At 37.9% G+C, this 17,831-nt stretch overlaps 2 protein-coding genes across 2 annotated transcripts; both read right to left on the reverse strand.

Annotated features, from left to right (window-relative positions):
* Window positions 1–1,857: 1,857 nt before the first annotated feature.
* Window positions 1,858–2,944, reverse strand: LOC118899589 (olfactory receptor 10Q1-like). Its single transcript, XM_036861354.1, is given in 4 exon segments — window positions 1,858–1,981; window positions 1,983–2,403; window positions 2,406–2,813; window positions 2,929–2,944. Coding segments are annotated over 4 exon segments (969 nt in total).
* Window positions 2,945–13,398: 10,454 nt separating this feature from the next.
* On the reverse strand, window positions 13,399–14,471 carry LOC118899590 (olfactory receptor 10W1). The gene is given in 2 exon segments (XM_036861355.1): window positions 13,399–14,213; window positions 14,216–14,471. Coding segments are annotated over 2 exon segments (1,071 nt in total).
* Window positions 14,472–17,831: the final 3,360 nt, after the last annotated feature.

Below are 17,831 nucleotides of genomic sequence, written 5' to 3' on the forward strand. Positions count from 1 at the left end.
AGAAACAAGAAAACTCTCAAATAAACAATCTAATCTTACACCTAAAGGAACTAGAGAAAGAACAAATGCTGGAGAGGGTGTGGAGAAAAGGGAACCCTCTTGCACTGTTGGTGGGAATGTAAATTGATACAGCCACTATGGAGAACAGTATGGAGGTTCCTTAAAAAACTAAAAATAGAATTACCATATGATCCAGCAATCCCACTACTGGGCATATACCCAAAGAAAACCATAATTCAAAAAGACACATGCACCCCAATGTTCATTGCAGCACTGTTTACAATAGCCAGGTCATGGAAGCAACCTAAATGCCCATTGACAGACGAATGGATAAAGAAGATGTGGTACATATATACAGTGGAATGTTACTCAGCCATAAAAAGGAATGAAATTGAGTCATTTTTTGAGACGTGGATGGACCTAGAGACTGTCATACAGAGTGAAGTAAGTCAGAAAGAGAAAAACAAATATCATACATTAACGCATGTATGTGGAACCTAGAAAAGTTGTACAGATGAACCGGTTTGCAGGGCAGAAGTTGAGACACAGATGTAGAGAACAAATGTATGGACACGAAGGTGGGAAAGCCGTGGGGGGGTGGGGATGGTGGTGTGCTGAATTGGGCGATTGGGATTGACATGTATACATTGATGTGTATAAAACTGATGACTAATAAGAACCTGCTGTATGAAAAAATAAATTAAATAACATTAAAAAATTTAAAAGGAAATAAATAAAAATTAAAAAAAAAAGAAAAATGGGTTTCTCCCACTGAAGTTAAGGATTACTCAGAAGATTCTGTTTTCTTACTGAGAAACCACATTCCTCATAAAATAATGAGGTTTTTCCCTGTATGTTTTAAATAAATTTTGAGAAGAGAAAAAAAAAAAAAAAAGAAGTGTCCTGGGAGCCCTCTTCACTTCTTTTTTCCTCAGGGTGTAAATAAGAAGGTTGGGCAGCGTGAAGTCAGGTGTGAAAACCAGAGAGGGAGCCAATTCTACTTGACTATTTACCTGTAGTTGGGGCACATGTGGCAGCTAGACCTTGTGGAGGTGGGAGAAACAGTAATGCCACCCGCTGCGTGGATCTGAGCAGCAGCCGTTATGAAGACACAGGAGGAAGTGAGAAAGGAGGAACAGCAAAAAGACGACGTGAAAGCCACCAGAACAGAGAAAGCACATGCCGGCAGTCCTGGCATCATCCAGATACAGTTTCCGTACTCTAACATGGCTAGCACCTAGTAGGTGCTTAGTCAATGAATGCTAATTCCTGACCATATCCTGCCATGGCAGAATGAAAGAAAATGAAGGTGACCAGGCGGGATGGATGGAATGAAGGAAGTTGATGCATTAAATAAGCTATTGTTTGCCATACGTTCATTTCCAAAATAATAATAAAAAATATTTCTTTAAGTAAAATACAGGTTTTTATGGATAGTCCCTACTTAATGCATGCTTCATGGGATAAATTGAAATCATTGTCTCCTCAGGAGGCAGGATGTCTAAAGGTCTAAAGGTATCAACTTTCATTCACAGCATGTTTGGGGGGGGGTGTTGATAGAACAATTGCCATGGGTGAGCTGTGATCTTTAAGTCAGACTAGCAGCCTAGAGCTCCTTCATTGAAAGTTTTATCCAAATTTTCAAATCTTATTCGAAGCGCTTCAGGAAAATGAGTATAGATTGTAGACATGGGACAAGTATAGCAAGCAAACAAACAAACAAAAACAACAACAATAAAAAAACCCAAAACAAAACAAAACATATTAACTGCAAAGTGTGGGACAGTAAGTATTATAATGCTATATTTGTCATTATCATCTCAAGTGACAGACACCCACCCCAGTCCCCCTAAGCCTTCAGTTGGTATCAGAAGCTGCTTTACTGATGACGGCATTCCTCAGAACGCCTTTGACGTCCTTGTTCCGCAGAGTGTAAATCGGGGGGTTGAGTAAGGGGGTGACAGAAGTGTAGACCAGGGCGATCCTCGTCCTCTGGGGTGCTGGACCGTGGACGTAGGTAGACCAGGCTGCAGCAGCTATACTGCAGCAAGACCACGGTGAGGTGGGAGAAGCAGGCGGAGAAGGCTGGGTGGCGGCCCTCAGCAGAACGGAAGCGCAGGATGGCGGAGATGATGAACACACAGGAGACAGAAATGAGGACGAAGGGGACGGTCCGAACGAGGAGGCTCACGGCATAGAGGACAGCCTGGTGCAAGCGGGTGTCCGCGCAGGCCAGCCGCAGGACTGGCGGCACATCACGCAGGAAGTGGCTGATTTCCCGGCGGTGCCCGCAGAAGGGCAGGGGGAAGATTAAGGAGGTGAGCTGCAGGGGGAGGAAGAGGGCCAGGCCCACGGCACAGACCACCATTTGGATGCACAGCTTCTGGGTCATGATGAGCGGTCGTGAAGTGAGTGGCAGATGGCCACATAGCGGTCATAGGCCGTGACTGCCAAGAGAAAACAGTCAGTGCTGCCAAGCGTGACGTAAAGGAACATTTGGGTCCCACGAGTAGCTAAGGGAATGGGCTTCCGGGCCTCCAGAATGTTGGAAAGCATCAAAGGCACCACAACAGAGGTGTAGCAGATTTCCAGGAAAGACAGATTGGACCGGAAGAAATACATAGGGGTGCGGACGGCGCTGTGTGCTTACACTGCCCAGGTGATGGCTGTATTGCCGCAAAGGATCATCAAGTAGAGGAGGCGGAAGAGGATGAAGAGGAGGGCCTGGCATTCCGGGACGGTGGTGAAGACTCGAAACACAAATTCAGTGGGGCCGGATTGGTTGAGGACAGGGCTTCTAGCAAACTTGTCTCCTGCAAAAGAAGAGCAGAAAGTGCTGAACCTTCCTTTACTGAGTTACTTAATTGCCTGAGTAGAATCAGGCATTTAAAATTTGATTTTTGATTTGGAATTACCTATTTAGTATACCGTTTCCAATCTCCATGTTTGGGAATGAAATCACAATAGAGGGCATGGTATCTTATTCCTTGAAAATCTTCATGAACGGGATAGATTCTAATCTGTAAAAGTTTCTGGTGACAGAGATGTCGCCAGATGTTCCTGGAGAAACTTTTTCTTTTTTTTAACTCTGGTATTTAAAATCCAATTGACAAACGCTAACTCTTTGCTTGTATTTAATTAAACTAAAGAGTTGCATACAGTTTTACTTTGTTATCCATGGGGGATTGCTTCCAGGACCTCCTTGGATATCAAAATCCATGAATGCTCAAGTCGCTTTTATAAAATTGGATAGTATTTGCCTATAACCTACACACATCTTCCCGTTTACTTTACATACTCTCTAGATTACTCATAATACCTAATACAATGTAAATGCTATGTAAATAGTTGCTGGTGCCTGGCAAATTCAAGTTTTGCTTTTTGGAACTTTCTGGAAATTTTTTTTTCAGATATTTTCTATTGTTGATTGGTTGAACCCACGGGTGCAGAACACACGGATAGGGAGGGCCGATCTAGCTGTAGATAGTTTCAAAATTAGATAAGTGGACGTGATGTTTACTTTTTTGGTAAACATTCTTTTTGAAATATAGCATACATACAGAGAACTTTACAAATTCTAAGTGTACAGTTTGATCTGTTTTTTACACAGTAAATATACCAATATAAACACTACCAAGATTAAGAAATAGAACAATTCCAGTAAACTACAAGCATTCTTTATGTCTTCTCTCAGTCCTTATCCTTCACAAAGATGACTACTCTCTTGAGTTTTATCACTGAAGATTAGTTTAAGCTTCAATTTATATATGTAATAAGAAAGTGTGTACTTTATTGTAATTGGCTTCAACATTATGTCTGCAAAGTTATTTTTGCTGTTTTGTATAGCAAGACTGTTCTTTCCATTGCTTTATGGTATCCCATTTTTTATGGCTATACTATAATTTATTCATGAATTTTTCACTTTTCATCCAGTTTTGAGTCCATATAAAACTAGGCAAACACCTTTTATTCCAATCCTTTCTGATATATATTCTTTATCTATTTCCTCTTATTTGAGTATTTAAAAAAAGTTTCCAACCATGAACCTAAACTTTTAAGACTTGGACAGATTCAGATGAAAGGAACCTGTAAAGGAATCAGGTAAAAATGAAGTGGCGCTGCTTGAGGGAAGAAAAGACAATAAGAAAACTAAAAATACAATAGCAGAATTCAAATAGGCATTAAAACAATCAGGTGAGTAAGAGTTTTATGAGCATCTGGGAAGGGGAAAATACCTGTCAAGTAAGCACTTTCTACAGTTTGGACTACAATTTTATTTTCAATACAAAACCCCATGAGACAATAGAGCAATGTCTACAGAGTTTTAAGAAAAACAAATTCTTGTAAAAGAATACTATACCCAGGTTTAGCGATATATGCTCAAAAGCAACAGAAAGGGGCTTCCCTGGTGGCGCAGTGGTTGAGAATCTGCCTGCCAATGCAGGGGACACGGGTTCGAGCCCTGGTCTGGGAAGATCCCACATGCTGCAGAGCAACTAGGCCCATGAGCCACAACTACTGAGCCTGCGCGTCTGGAGCCTGTGCTCTGCAACGAGAGAGGCCGCGATAGTGAGAGGCCCGCGCACCGCGATGAAGAGTGGCACCCGCTCGCCGCAACTAGAGAAAGCCCTCGCACAGAAACGAAGACCCAACACAGCCAATAAATAAATAAATAAATAAATAAATTTTAAAAAGCAACAGAAAGATTTTCTCAGATTAACAAGGGTTCAGGAAACACAGGCATACCTCGGAGATGTGGGCTCAGTTCCAGACCACAGAAAGAAAATGAATATCGTGATAAAGCAAGTTACAACGTTTTTGGTTTCCCAGTGTATATAAAGTTGTGTTTACACCATATTATAGTCTATTAAGTGTGCAATAGCATTATGTCTAAAAAATGGGCATACCTTAATTAAAAAATGCTTTGTTGCTAAAAAATGCTAACAATTATCTGAGCCTCAGATTTGCAATAGTGACATCAAAGATCACTGATCACAGATCATTGTAAAAAATATAACGATAATGAAAAGGTTTGAAATATTACAAGAATTACCAAAATGTGACGCAGAAGCATGAAGTGAGCAAATGTTGTTGGAAAAATGGTGCCGAAAGACTTGCTTGATACGAGGTTGCCACAAACCTTCAATTTGTAAAAAAAAAAAAAGGTGCAATATCTGTGAAGCACAATAAAGTGAAGCGTGATAAAATGCTTGCATACCATTCTAAATACAATTAAAACAATTCCTCAACAAAAACTCTGGGTTGCTGGGTGATTAATTAGAACATATAATTCAAGATTGAGGAAGTTGTAATATAAAAACCTGATTTGAGAAATCAAAGAGTAAAATATATATTTAACACTAAATGGTTAATGAAAATATTGTTAAAAGCAAAAAACTTCTAAGAATAATTATTGAAAACATACATAATATAAAATGCAAAAACATTAAAATAGCTATGCATATTTAAAACCACAAATTATACAACTGGGAAATTGGTGGGGAAGGATGGGAGAAATGAAAGTATACTAATTTCCTCAATCTATGGAAGGAAGGATTCAAGAGCTATTTCATGTAGATGTGACTAATTAGAGAAATCTCTATTCAAACATGTAATTCTGAATAATAATCATCAGCAGAATATACACACAGCATATCCACTCCAAACGACCTGATTTTAAAAAGTAAATATACCAATTAAAACAAGTAAATATTGTGCAGAGAGAAAAAAGCTGAAAACAAAGGAAAATGTGAACAAACATATAAGATAAAATAGCTTAACATAAGCTGAGAAAAGTAAATAATTCACTTCTGAAAATAAGTTTAAGTGAGGTTTATGTTTTATTAAAGGAGTCTCACATTTACATTAGAAAAAATTCAACCAAGTTTACATATATTGACATAAAAAGGCTAGCATCACTTTTATTTAGCATTGTGTTTTATGACATAGCCAATGCAAGAAGACAGAAAAAGGATGCAGAAGATTTGATTGTTTAATTTAAAACATCACAGAACAAACTGAAAAATTGAGATGAATAAGATATTCATTATGGTGGTTAGTTCCAAACGGAATGTAGTAGGGAATCGCAACTAATTCTTACTTAACTGATGTGTCAGAGTAACCAATGCTCCTCATCCCCTCTGTACAATATACTAGATTATGACCATGAAGTACTGAACACAAAAGACCTATGGCTTATTCTCTGATATGTTTGAACATTCCTACAACCACAAATTGAATTGTATGTCTATAAGTCAGTTGAATTTCACCCAAGCCTAATTAGACCATTTGGATTCATTTTTGTAATGATATAATTTTATTACATTAAAATTCCAATATTTTTATTTTTAAATTTATTTTTCATTCTTTTGGCCACGCAGCATGTGGGGTCTTATTTCCCTGATCAGAGATTGAACCCGTGCCGCCTGCACTGGAAGCACAGAGTCTTAACCACTGGACCGTCAGGGAAGTCCTGACATTCAAATATTTTAAAAAGTGGAAGAAAACTAGAAGATAGTGTAGATAAATATTTTTCAGATCTCAGAGTACAACCAAGTGACTTAAAACCAAATGAGCAGAGAACATAAAAGTATTGATATTTTGACAGAATAAAAATTTAAAATTTCTGTGTGTCAAAAGTACAATAAGCAAACTGAATAGAAAATGAAATTTTATAACCCAGAAAAAAATCATCATCAGGAAAACAGGCAATTCAAAAAAGAAGAATTCAAAGGCAAACAAAAATATAAAAATTCAATTTCATTATTATTCAAATAAATATAAATTTAAATAAAATTGGATACTATTTTCTGCTTAGAAACCAACAGTTTTAGAAGAAAGGTAATACCTGGTTGTGAAAGTTGCGAAGAGGAGTATATTCCCAAATATTGCTACTGGAAGTATAAAGTGCTATAAAGATGTGTGGAGTGCAATCTGATAATATACAATAAAAGACTTGAAGAAATGCATTCACTTTGATTCAGCAATAATGTATTAAGGAATTTTTTATAAACTAACCATGTGTATGTGCATAAAATTGTTGACAGGAGTGTTCATTAAAGTTTTCAATATAATGGTGAAAAATTGTAAATATCAATAATGAGAAAATGCTTAAATTCACTGTGGTCTATCCATGTGATGGAACACTGCAGTCATTTGAAAATGATGTTGCAGAAAAATACTTAGTAAGATTGGGAAGCTCATGCAAAAACAGATTATAAACAAGTGTTAAATCATGATTCCATTTAAAAAATAATTATTTCTGTTCATAAAAAATAAAAGAACATACCTTAAAATGTTAACAATGAGTATACCAGGTTGGTGGGATTTTAGTTTATGGCTTCTATATTTACAAATTTTACAAATTTCTATATTTACAAATTTTACAATGAATATACCCAATTTTGCAATCATATAATACATTTAAAATTTTCCTTTGTCTTTTGTTATTTTAACATAATGTTGGGAAGGAAGAATGGTAGAGTGTTAATCGCATGGATTTTTGTAGTCAATTAGATCTGGGTGTGAAAACTACCCTTATTTGTTAATTTAGTTTTTACTTAATTATGTTACTTGATGAGCCTTGATTCACTAATGTGTGATTGGAGATGTGAATATGGAGCATTATGAGGACTTTATGAAAATTAAATGTTTCAAATATAAAATGTGCCTGGATATAACACTGGACATAACAGGTGTCCAGTGAACACAACTGCCTTCCTTTCTCTTTTCTCATGATGGTGAGTTTCCCTTGGATATTTACCCTTCAGTTCTTATCTTTTCCAGAGTAGACAGTGAGGCTCCTCTAGAGTTGTATCCTCCCAGGCCTTGCAGTTGCACTGCTAAACCTTGAAAATCAGAAGAAGAGTAAAAGAGAAAAGGAAGAAGAATAAAATAAAATGGATGAGACATTTCAGTAAAATAATGTGATTATATACCATCAAAGCCAAGTAAGATAGACCTTGGCTCAGGAAAACATTTAAAAAAGAATCTATCTTATTAAGACTTGAATATCAAATGAGCAAGATTTGGTGCAAAACATACTTAATCTGTGGATAATGGAAGATATATAGTATTGGAGCCTGATGTCTGCCAGGACAAGTTATACTAGGGCAATTTCAAGGGAAAAAACTAGCACATATATTTAAGGTGAGGCTATAATCTATTAAAAAATAAAACGCATCAAATTTTGTACTTACATATGAGGGTTTTCCCTTTCAATGGTCACTTTCAAAGGTTTTGCACTTACTCTAATGGTGTTTCTTTCAAACCATTTTAGGATTGCCTCTGGGGGTTATTTTAAAAGACTGCACATTTTCTTGAATATCATTAGTTGTGACGTATGTTCACACTTGGAGAATGCATTTGCTTTTTATTACTTAATAGCAAAATATTTGAGGTACGGTGAGATAAAATATAGTAAATTAACCAGGTGGCCCCATTTTGCACTATAGAGTTTGATCAGAACAGGAGTTGGTGAAGATAACATTGTTGTGAGTAGAAACATATGTTTATCTTCAGCTTTTTTTTGAAATGTAAGAATAAATATTATCGGGGCTTCCCTGGTGGTGCAGTGGTTGAGAATCTGCCTGCCAATGCAGGGGACACGGGTACGAGCCCTGGTCTGGGAGGATCCCACATGCCGCGGAGCAACTAAGCCCGTGCGCCACAACTACTGAGCCTGCGTGTCTGGAGCCTGTGCTCCGCAACGGGAGAGGCCGCGACAGTGAGAAGTCCGTGCACCGCGATGAAGAGTGGCCCCCGCTTGCCACAACTAGAGAAAGCCCTCGCACAGAAACGAAGACCCAACACAGCCATAAATAAATAAATAAATTAATTAATTTTAAAAAAAAAGAATAAATATTATCAGTGCTATTAGGTGTACCATTCAAGATGCGTGGCAAAATCTTTGTGAAAATTTTCCTCATGTTCAAGTTTTCAACCATAAGTAATTGATTTTGTCATTCCAATTCATCTGTTTTGGCCACTGACCTTAAAGTAATCTCTCCATTGGCACAAATGAAAAATCTGACCATTTCAACATTTTCATCTGGCTTATGTGTGAGGGGTTGATTGGATCTAAAAAAGTTCTTGATAGACATCATCCTGGTGCCAGCTCTTTATTTCACGTCCAAAAGAGCTCTGTGTAAATACTTTTGAATCTTTATCATCCTATTGTATTTCACGAGGCATTCAAAACTTCATTTCTTTATTACTTAACAATCCATGTAAATCCATAAAGCTGCATTTATTCTTCTCAGTCTTCTACTACTCTTCCCAAAACTCTTTTCAGAGAATCTTGCAACCCTGTTATCTTTGCTACTCACAGAATTCACTTTATTTCTGGGTGCCACATTCCTTCCTTGTGGAACACCCAACTCCTGGCAATGCCATTTTGATAAACATTTCAATCAGGGCTGTTTTTAAGCACCACAAGGGCAAGAATGCCTGTCTTGTTCACCAGTATATCTCTATCACAATTAATTTGATTTGAACTAGATTGAATTATTTTGTAGTTAAATCTCATGTTCTTTCAAAGCCAATATCCAGTGGCACCTTCTATAACCCAGTTATGCTGCCATTGCTTTAGCCCTACATAGATTGGGACTTTCTCAGTCCAATGGTTATTTTGCCTATATTTGTCTGCTGCATGCAAAAAAGGAGGGCTTTGATGGGGTAGATTCACTTGATTAATGGATGGTGGAAAGCACAACAATTAAACTATTGATGTGCTTGTTGAAACAATTAGTTTGATAATGTTGGGAAACTCGTCTAGTTAACTGTTATCTTCAATGACTGATGAAGCAGTATTGCAAGGTGTCAGGTATGCTTGCTGCTAATCCACAAACACTGTGCATATAAAACCAAAGCACTTGTGAAAATGTCAGGGACCCATGAAACCATAGCAAAGCCCAGTCATAGGTCAAATGTGTGCTCATTTATAAAGCATATATAAAGTTGAATCTCTATACCTGGGAACTGTAAGGGAACTTAAGAGGCACCTAGTCCCACATATATCCTACATGCAAAAACCAAGGTCTACTGAGATTCAGCCTTATTCAGAGGCATATGGCTAGTTATGAGCATATCTGGGGCCAGAATCTACATTCTATTTGATTAGTTACCAGAGTGTAATGTGTACATACAGGCCTTGAGTCTATCTCACGTTTCATCTACAACAAAGGCTATGTAACTTATTTAAGAGAGTGCAAACATCCATGCAGAAAGGACACAGTATGATTCTGACAGTGATGCTGAAAAACATGCCCAAGCTCAGTCTGATACTATGCTCACAAGAGAAGCAACATCTTTTGTAGAATAGTTTGAAAACTCTTTAAAACTTCTCCTGTTCCAAACGATTTCCCCTAATGTGACCACTGTGCCATTCCCAAGTTAATTATACCTTTTTTTTTTTTTTAGTTCCCCCCACCACCAGCTTTACTGAGGAAAAATTGACAAATGTAATTGTATATATTTAAGTTATACAATATGATGATTTGATATCTACATATACATTTTGAAATGATTACCAAGATCAAGATAATTAAGAGACATTTGATCTCTCAATAAGAGTGTGGGTTCTGGATCTGACATTTAATAGTTTTAGAACCATGGACAAAGTTACTTAATCTCTATGAATCTCAGATTTTTAGCTACAAAGGGTATCATATAGTTACCCTAGAGAGTTATTGTGAGAATTAACAGTAAGATGAATCAAGTGTTCTGCCTGACTTCTAGTAGGTGTTCTTTTTCCATTCTCCTTATTGCACTTTCTGCCCCAGATCTACTGAACCACTTTCAGTTCCTTCCCATGGTCCCTCTTGCTCTGGGGACTTGGCATTATCTATTCCTTCCTCCTTGGACACTCTTCTCCTTCTGCTCCTTAGCTACATCTTCTCCTTCAGAGCTCAGTTTAGGTGTCATCTCCCCTAGAAAGCTTTCCTTGATCCTCATCTTTCCCCAACTCTAGTGATAGGTACTCCTTCTCTGAACTTCCAAAAAACCTTCTTCTCACCTCAACTATAAGAAGATATAACAATTGTAAATATTTATGTACCCAATATAGGAGCACCTCAATACATAAGGCAAATGCTAACAGCCATAAAACGGGAAGTCAACAGTAACACAATCATAGTAGGGGACTTTAACACCCCACTTTCACCAATGGACAGATCATCCAAAATGAAAATAAATAAGGAAACACAAGCTTTAAATGACGCATTAAACAAGCTGGACTTAATTGATATTTATAGGACATTCGATCCAAAAACAACAGAATACACTTTCTTCTCAAGTGCTCATAGAACATTCTCCAGGATAGATCATACCTTGGGTCACATATCAAGCCTTGGTAAATTTAAGAAAATGGAAATCATATCAAGTATCGTTTCCGACCACAACGATATAAGACTAGATAACAATTACAGGAAAAAAAGAGTAAAATATAAAAACACATGGAGGTTAAACAATACACTACTAAATAACCAAGAGATCACTGAAGAAATCAAAGAGGAAATCAAAAAATACCTAGAAACAAATGACAATGAAAACACGATGACCCAAAACCTATGGGATGCAGCAAAAGCAGTTCTAAGAGAGAGGTTTATAGCAATACAATCCTACCTCAAGAAACAAGAAACTTCTCAAAAAAACAACATAACTTTACACCTAAAGCAATTAGAGAAAAAAGAACAAAAAAAACCCCCAAAGTTAGCAGAAGGAAAGAAATCATAAAGATCAGATCAGAAATAAATGAAAAAGAAATGAAGAAAACAAGAGCAAAGATCAATAAAACTAAAAGCTGGTTCTTTGAGAACAAACAAAATTGACAAACAATTAGCCAGACTCATCAAGAAAAAAAGGGAGAAGACTCAGATCAATAGAATTAGAAATGAAAAAGGAGACATAACAACTGACACTGCAGAAATACAAAGGATCATGAGAGATTACTACAAGAAACTATATGCCAATAAAATGGACAACCTGAAAGAAATGGACAAATGGCTGGTGGGAAGCAGCTGCATAGAACAGGGAGATCAGCTCGGTGCTTTGTGACCACCTAGAGGGGTGGAGTAGGGAGTTTGGGAGGGAGACGCAAGAGGGAGGCGATATGAGGTTATGTGTATACGTATGGCTGATTCACTTTGTTATACAGCAGAAGATAACGCACCATTGTAGAGCAATTATACTCCAATAAAGATGTTGAAAAAAAAATCAATGAAAGGGAAAGTCAAAATTAGGAAGAAAATGTTAACAATAAATATATCTGACAAAGGAATTATATCCAGAATGTGTAATAAACTCATAAATAGATAAAAAGCCACTTAAAATTGGCAGATGCTTAATGTATTACTTCACAAAAGAAGATATCCAAATAGTCAATAAAAGGTACTCATCATCATTTTGCCAGGGAAATACAAATAAACATTGACTCTGAATCTGGAATCCCTGGGTTCAAATTACAAATTCTAATTCCATCACATATTAGCTGCATAACCTTACACCAAGTACTTAAACTCTCAGTTCCCTCATTGGAAATAGGATAATAACAGTCTTCATACGCTTTTTGAAGATTAAGAGAATATATATGCATATGTATAATTTATGGTGCACAGTAAGTACTTAATTCATGTTACCTATCACTAATAACTAGTATTTGAAAACATAAATTTAAGGCTGCATAATATTCTTTCATACAATAATTGTTTATCTAATACTTTATTGTGAAGAAAGCACATAATCATTAACATATTTTCATTTTTACATAAAATGCTATAATAAACAATATTTTCCTGATTATTCTGTTTGCCCCTAACTCTCAGAGTCCTTTTCTGTCCTTTCCCATTCCAAAAGGCTAACTTCTGAGAGCTGAAATACTCAGTCTCCTCTGCCCTCTTGCTTCCAGTTGGGTTTGGCCAATGGGAAACAGGCAAGAGATGGGAGGGCACAAGCAGAGAGAGGTTGGGGTATTTATCTCCCACTTTCTCCTTGCACTGTCATAGTTCTATCAATAGTTGCTTTTTTTCAAAGCCATAGTTCCAACATAGTTCCAACCAAGAGTTTTATCTTGATAAATCTAGCTCTCTTTTGTCTCTGATAATACCGTACCCTCTTATGCCTCTGAGGTCTGGGGGTCAAAACGTCTTCCTGCTATTGCTAGTATGTAAGTGCCTTGACACAAATTATTGTTTCCCTTACTCATAGTTCTGAATATAGTCCCTTTATAATTTTTTTCAGTTAAACACTGTTGTATTAACCATCTGTTTCCAGCTGATACCTGAGGCACAGTCTTAGACTTGCCACTTTCTATTGTATTACGCTCATCTGTTAATTCTTTTCTAGAAGAGAAATTATTGAGTCAAATGGTGGAAACATGTTAAAGATCTCTGGCACACATAGCTAAATAGTATCCACATCATTTATACCATTTTTAAGGTAAGTTTTAACATCCACTGAGAGAAATTCTAGTTGCATGAGAATTTGCACAAGCTGGAACCAAACCCTTGTCTGAGAGGTCATACCCTCCCCTGGCTTTTCTGGAAGAGGCAATTCCTGGTAAGAACTCCCCCCTATGGCCCCCTTCATCCCACTGCTCCTCAGGGTGTAGACAAATGGGTTGAGAACTGGGGTTCACAATGTGTACACCAGGGAGACCAACTGATCTCGTTTGGGGTAGTAGCTGGAGCTGGGGCACCGGTACATGAAGATACAGCAGCCATACTGCCGCAGGACCACAGTGGGGCGGGAGGAGCAGGTGGAGAAGGCCCGGTGGCGGCTAGCTGCTGAGCGAATCCCGAGCACGGCGGCCACAGTGAAGGCGTAGGAGGTGGTGATAAAGAAGAAAGGCACAGCTATGACCAGTGTGGTTGCCATCAGCGCTGACTGCCCACGGAAGAGGCTGCTGGCAGAAACGGGACGCATCACTGGCTGTGCGTCACAAAAGAAGTGCTCTATATTCCGAGCCGGGCAGAACGGCAGAGAGAAGATGAAGACCACTAGCTGTAAGGACAGGAATAAGCCAATGACCACAGAGGCCGCAACCAAGCGGACACAAAGAGTTAAAGTCAGCATGAGAGGGTATCGCAAGGGGTGGCAAATGGCAAGATACCGGTCATAGGCCATGATAGCCAAGAGGAAGCGATCGGCACTGCCAGATCCAGTGAGAAAAACCATCTGAGTGGCACAGCCCAGGAGGGGGACGGTTTTCGCTGAGTGTAGGATGTTGCCAGGATGTGGGGCACCACCACAGCCGTGTAGCATATTTCTACTCCCAAGAGGCTGTTCAGGAAATAGTACATGGGTTTGTGTAGGCAGGCTTCTGTCTGGATGGCCACCAAAATGAGGACATTCCCAATGACGAACAATGTATAAACCAGGCTGATCCCAAGGAAGGACAAGACACGCAGCTCTGGGTGGGAGGGATAGGCCAGGAACACAAATTCTGTTAACACTGAGCGATTTTCCCAGGTCATTGAGCTAACAGCTTTTCTATGTCGAGTTACAAAGAAAGAATAAAGAATCAGACTGATAGTAAATTAGTTCATACTTTGAGCTATGATCTAAATCAGGGCTGGAGTTAAAAACTAGAAGAATTAGGACTAATTCTCTTTTTTCATCCCCTTTTACTAAGTTTTTTCATCTAAATATCTATGACTTATATTCTAACTTCCGAAAGTTGGTCTAAATTATATATTTTTGAGGAAAAGAGGCAGAGGAAGTTTGTGGAATTCCAAGCTATTTTCAATAGAAGTGGAATGAAAATTAAATTGTTTCAGTAAATTCACAAGAAAGCGTCGAGGAATTCTTGAGAGCAGGGGTTGTTAAGTTGAGAGCAGGAAGTTATTAATTTATTCATTCATTCATATATTTATTTACACACAATGCCTCCTGAGGTATTGACTCAGGGATATACGAATGTAACACTGAAAAGCTAGTGATATGACGGAAAATGAAGAAAAAAACCCAAACCCTATGCCCATGGGCAAAGAGCTGCCATAGGTCTGAGACTGACAGTGTCAGGCATAAGCTTCAGAAGGCAAAGCCCTCTCAACTCTTGGTTTCTCTATCCATATCCAATCAGGGAGTTTTATCATCAGCTTCCTCCTGGCTTGTGGTGGTATGGGAAAATATGTGATCATAAGCTGCTGGAGAACTAAGCATCCTTTCTGTGAGTTTAGGGATGACTAGGAAAGACTTGGACTGATATGTAACTCTCTGGATGCTGAAACTCTAAACACTTGTTTTTTCATTCAGAAAAGCAGAACATCCTTCATCACTTCTTGAACATTGGTCCATAGCTTTAATCTGTTGAGACTGACATTTAAAAAAAATCCTCAGTCTGTGACTCCACATCTTAATGTATCCTTCCTCCTACAGTCACTCACATTTTTTTTTTATTAATTAAGTGCCAAGCCCATATACAATGGTGATCAAAATGGCACAATTGTGTCCAAGTGGTTATATATCTTAATGAGAGAGACAGACACTGTTAAAGAATCTGGCATGCACAATAGTGTGTTATAAGATTGTGCAACCTGGGGCTCTGGCATAGCTGTGATTAAGGGTTTCTTAAAAGGCTTCCTAGAGGAAGTAATATTTAATCTTAGATCTGAAAAAATAGAAATTAAGAGAGGTAGGTAGAGTAGTGGAGATCATATTGTGGACAGACAAAATAGTGAATTTTGTGGTTCAAAGAGAGTGAAGTGTATTACATCAACATATTGTCACCTTGCTATTCCAGTTTGAAAGTAAATATATTGCATAGGACAGAGGCAAGATAACAGCACTTTGGCATCATCCCCAGAAGTCTGCCCCAGGCTGGCATCTATTCATTAATCCACACCCATCTCAGGGCCTCCAAGTCACACCCCACATTACATTCTCATCTTCCTTCTTACTTCTTCAGCAAGAGCATCTGTAGCTGGCAAAAGTGTCATGAGAAATGTTGTCTATGTGCATTCTGGAAATACAGAAAGTGTAGGCTGGAGCAGCTTTCCAATTGTCTAGTTAGCACCGTGCAAAAAAAGGTTACTGGATTTAGCAATACTAGACCTGCAGTAGAATCTCCATCTATTATTCTCGCCTGGGCAGATCATCTTACTTTAATTTCTCTTTTCTCATGTTTAAAAGATGTAAATAATAATACTTACCTAATGGAGTTGTGATGAGATAAAGTATTTAGAACTCTTGGCTTGGTGTATGAAACCGTTTAAATTGCATAATAAATGTTAATTCTTCTCTCCTTTAAATCTTTCAAGGGGATGATAATAATAGCTGCTTCATAGCAGGGGATTAAATGAGGTACTTTGTGAGGAAAAGGTTTTTATAAATCCTTAAACCTTAAATGTATATTAGTCATTCCCCTAATATTTCTTGGACTGAGATTAGTAATTATCATTTTAAACAGAAGAATAAGCTTTCCAAGTGAATTCAGAGAAACTCTGTTAAGTCATGGGCTGAACTAGTTCTGAAATCCTGAAGTATCTACTTGTTAAGCCATTATGTGCTTTTCTAGCCAGCATCAGCAAGTGCCTGGTATGTTGCAAATCTACAAGGAGGTAGAAAAAGACTTTCCCTTACCTTTAGCATGAGAAGGGAGAGGAGTTTACTGAGTCAGTATTCTTGGTTACATTCATAAAAGACAGGACCTAGCAGGTGATATCTGACCACTCTGATGGATAGAGAAACGAGGACCATGAGCCTGGAGAGATTACCCAGTTGGACTGAGACTTCAGTAACCTTCCTAAATTAAAAACCACGGCAGGAGTAAATTACTTTGCTATCTAGGGTCTTGTCTCATAAATTCCATCTCCCAGAAGAAGGTGGTGTAGTGATTGCTGATCTCCTCCCCTGTTACAAGATAATTAGTCCAACTGAAACTGTCTCTCCACTTGGGATACCCGGTCAATGGAAGGTCTGGGGTATGTTTGTCATAGCAAGAGCCAGTATTAAACCCTTTATCAACATTTTCAGTGTTCAAAATAATTTTCTGAGAAATAGGAAGTTACCTAATCAAGGTCAGTTGAACATCCTGTTCCAAGGAGTTTATACCTACCAGATGACCAGAGCTGAGTTCAGCCCAAGTCTCAAATTATTATCACCCTGGAGAAGTGAGACCATATTTTATATTTTATCTGGCTTCCATGCGACCTAGCATAGTGCTATATATTTAATAGATCCTCAGTGAATATTTATCAAATGTTTCACCTTTTCCATGGTATGTTTCTTTGTTTAACTCTCCACGAGCAGAGACATTCCCTTAGGTTTTAGCAAATTAGCTTATTCCTTGAAAAATTGTTGCCTGGTCATGTGTTTATAGATGTTTATATGTCTGTGTGTGAATGTATGATCCCACGTGCCCCATATATTCAAAGGCAAGTCCTCTGCATGGGTCTAGAGTGATTAATGTAGTACTTTGATGTGTGTGCATGTGCATGTCTTATATTGCACTACTATATTTCACACATTTTGCATATATTAACTCATTTCGTCTGTACAACAATTCTAAGAAGGAAGTACTATTGGTATCCTATTTACACATTTTATTATTATGTTATTTAATCCTTACAAGAACTCAGCAAAGTGAGTGATATTTCTATTTACAGGTGTAAGTCAAAGGTAAAAGTTTGATAGAATTTGAGTAATTTGACCAAGAATAGATGCAGCAAGTAGCTGAGATGGAGTTTGCTTGACTCTAAAGCATATTCTTATTCCTCTACAGCAAGCTTCATCCAGCCACATTGCTCTCAATTACTTTTTAGTGGAAGTAAAGTATGGCTCTTATGTCAAAGATGAACCGTAATATTGCTTACAGGCCATGTAAAGGCTGAAAC

The sequence above is a fragment of the Balaenoptera musculus genome, chromosome 8 (assembly GCF_009873245.2).
Source record: "Balaenoptera musculus isolate JJ_BM4_2016_0621 chromosome 8, mBalMus1.pri.v3, whole genome shotgun sequence".
In the NCBI taxonomy this organism is placed as follows: Eukaryota; Metazoa; Chordata; class Mammalia; order Artiodactyla; family Balaenopteridae; genus Balaenoptera; species Balaenoptera musculus.